The sequence below is a fragment of the Primulina huaijiensis genome, unplaced genomic scaffold (assembly GCF_012295235.1).
Source record: "Primulina huaijiensis isolate GDHJ02 unplaced genomic scaffold, ASM1229523v2 scaffold204801, whole genome shotgun sequence".
NCBI classification, from domain to species: domain Eukaryota; kingdom Viridiplantae; phylum Streptophyta; class Magnoliopsida; order Lamiales; family Gesneriaceae; genus Primulina; species Primulina huaijiensis.
In genome coordinates, this window is record NW_027353819.1 from 1 (window position 1) to 1,054 (window position 1,054).

At 36.8% G+C, this 1,054-nt stretch overlaps 1 protein-coding gene across 1 annotated transcript; it reads right to left on the bottom strand.

Annotated features, from left to right (window-relative positions):
* Nucleotides 1–629: 629 nt before the first annotated feature.
* Nucleotides 630–977, bottom strand: LOC140966319 (uncharacterized WD repeat-containing protein C2A9.03-like; the record flags this gene model as incomplete). Its single annotated transcript, XM_073426632.1, has 1 exon — nucleotides 630–977. A coding segment is annotated over one exon (348 nt), but the record flags the coding sequence as incomplete, so codon positions are not given.
* Between the last annotated feature and the right edge of the window lie 77 nt (nucleotides 978–1,054).

Sequence of the window (1,054 nt, forward strand, 5' to 3'; positions counted from 1 at the left end):
GAGAGAGAGAGAGAGAGAGAGAGAGAGAGAGAGAGGGAGAGAGAGGGTTTCTCTAATAAATTAAATCATAAAATTCAAGATTTGTAATAATCTTGAAAAAGAATTAAAATATAATTTGAAATAAACTTGTTTTCAAATTCATGCCTGTTTGAATACCAATCTAGAACCGGCCTTCAATTCAAAGTTGAATCTCAAATCCATTTATATGCCAAGTGTCGGTCAAAATATGTCTTGTTCGCTATATACACACAGAAACTAATATGAGGAGGCGCTCTCTACTCTCGTCTAGTCTTAGTCTTGGAAATTCAATTTGTACATCATCGAAATTCAAACAAGCACATTCGGACAATTGTACATTGCATTCACACTGTCCTAAAAGCAAACGAAAGAAGTACTAAAAATATGGACATACATTACAACCATTGATTAAGACTACAATATTTGCTCTTTTCTGAGTACAAAAAATCACTCAGTAAAAATAGCTTTAAAAATTACACACTTTTGTCACCGACTCCCAAAATACATGTAAAAAAACAAAACAAAACAAAACAAAAGTTCAAAAAAATAAAAACAAGATGGACATAATATACAAAAATATTGTGCACCTACTATTTCAAGACTCAGCTAAACTAAAACATGCAGTCTGAGTAAGGGTCGTAACGTCTTCGATTTAACTCCAATAAGCTGCCATACGTTCTATCGGAAACTCCCACAAACAAAGCTTCAGTATCAGGACTGAAGGAAATTCCTGCAATTTCTCCAAACAGATCGATCTCTTGACCCCTAGAGTAGTCGGAACTAGTGTCAAAGATGTGAACAAAGTCTGCTGGTTCAGCCATCGCCATGAAACGGCCATCTGACGTGAAACGAATGGTCCTGATTGCACCCATTCTTCCTTTAAGTATGGCAAATGACTCTGATAAGTTTCTTATGTCCCATAATCGGCATGTAGTGTCCTGGTTTCCAGTAGCCAGGACCTGGCCGTTTGGATGCCAAGCAGATGCAAACGAATAATCAAGGTGACCCTTTAGATTGCTAACAACCTGCATCATGA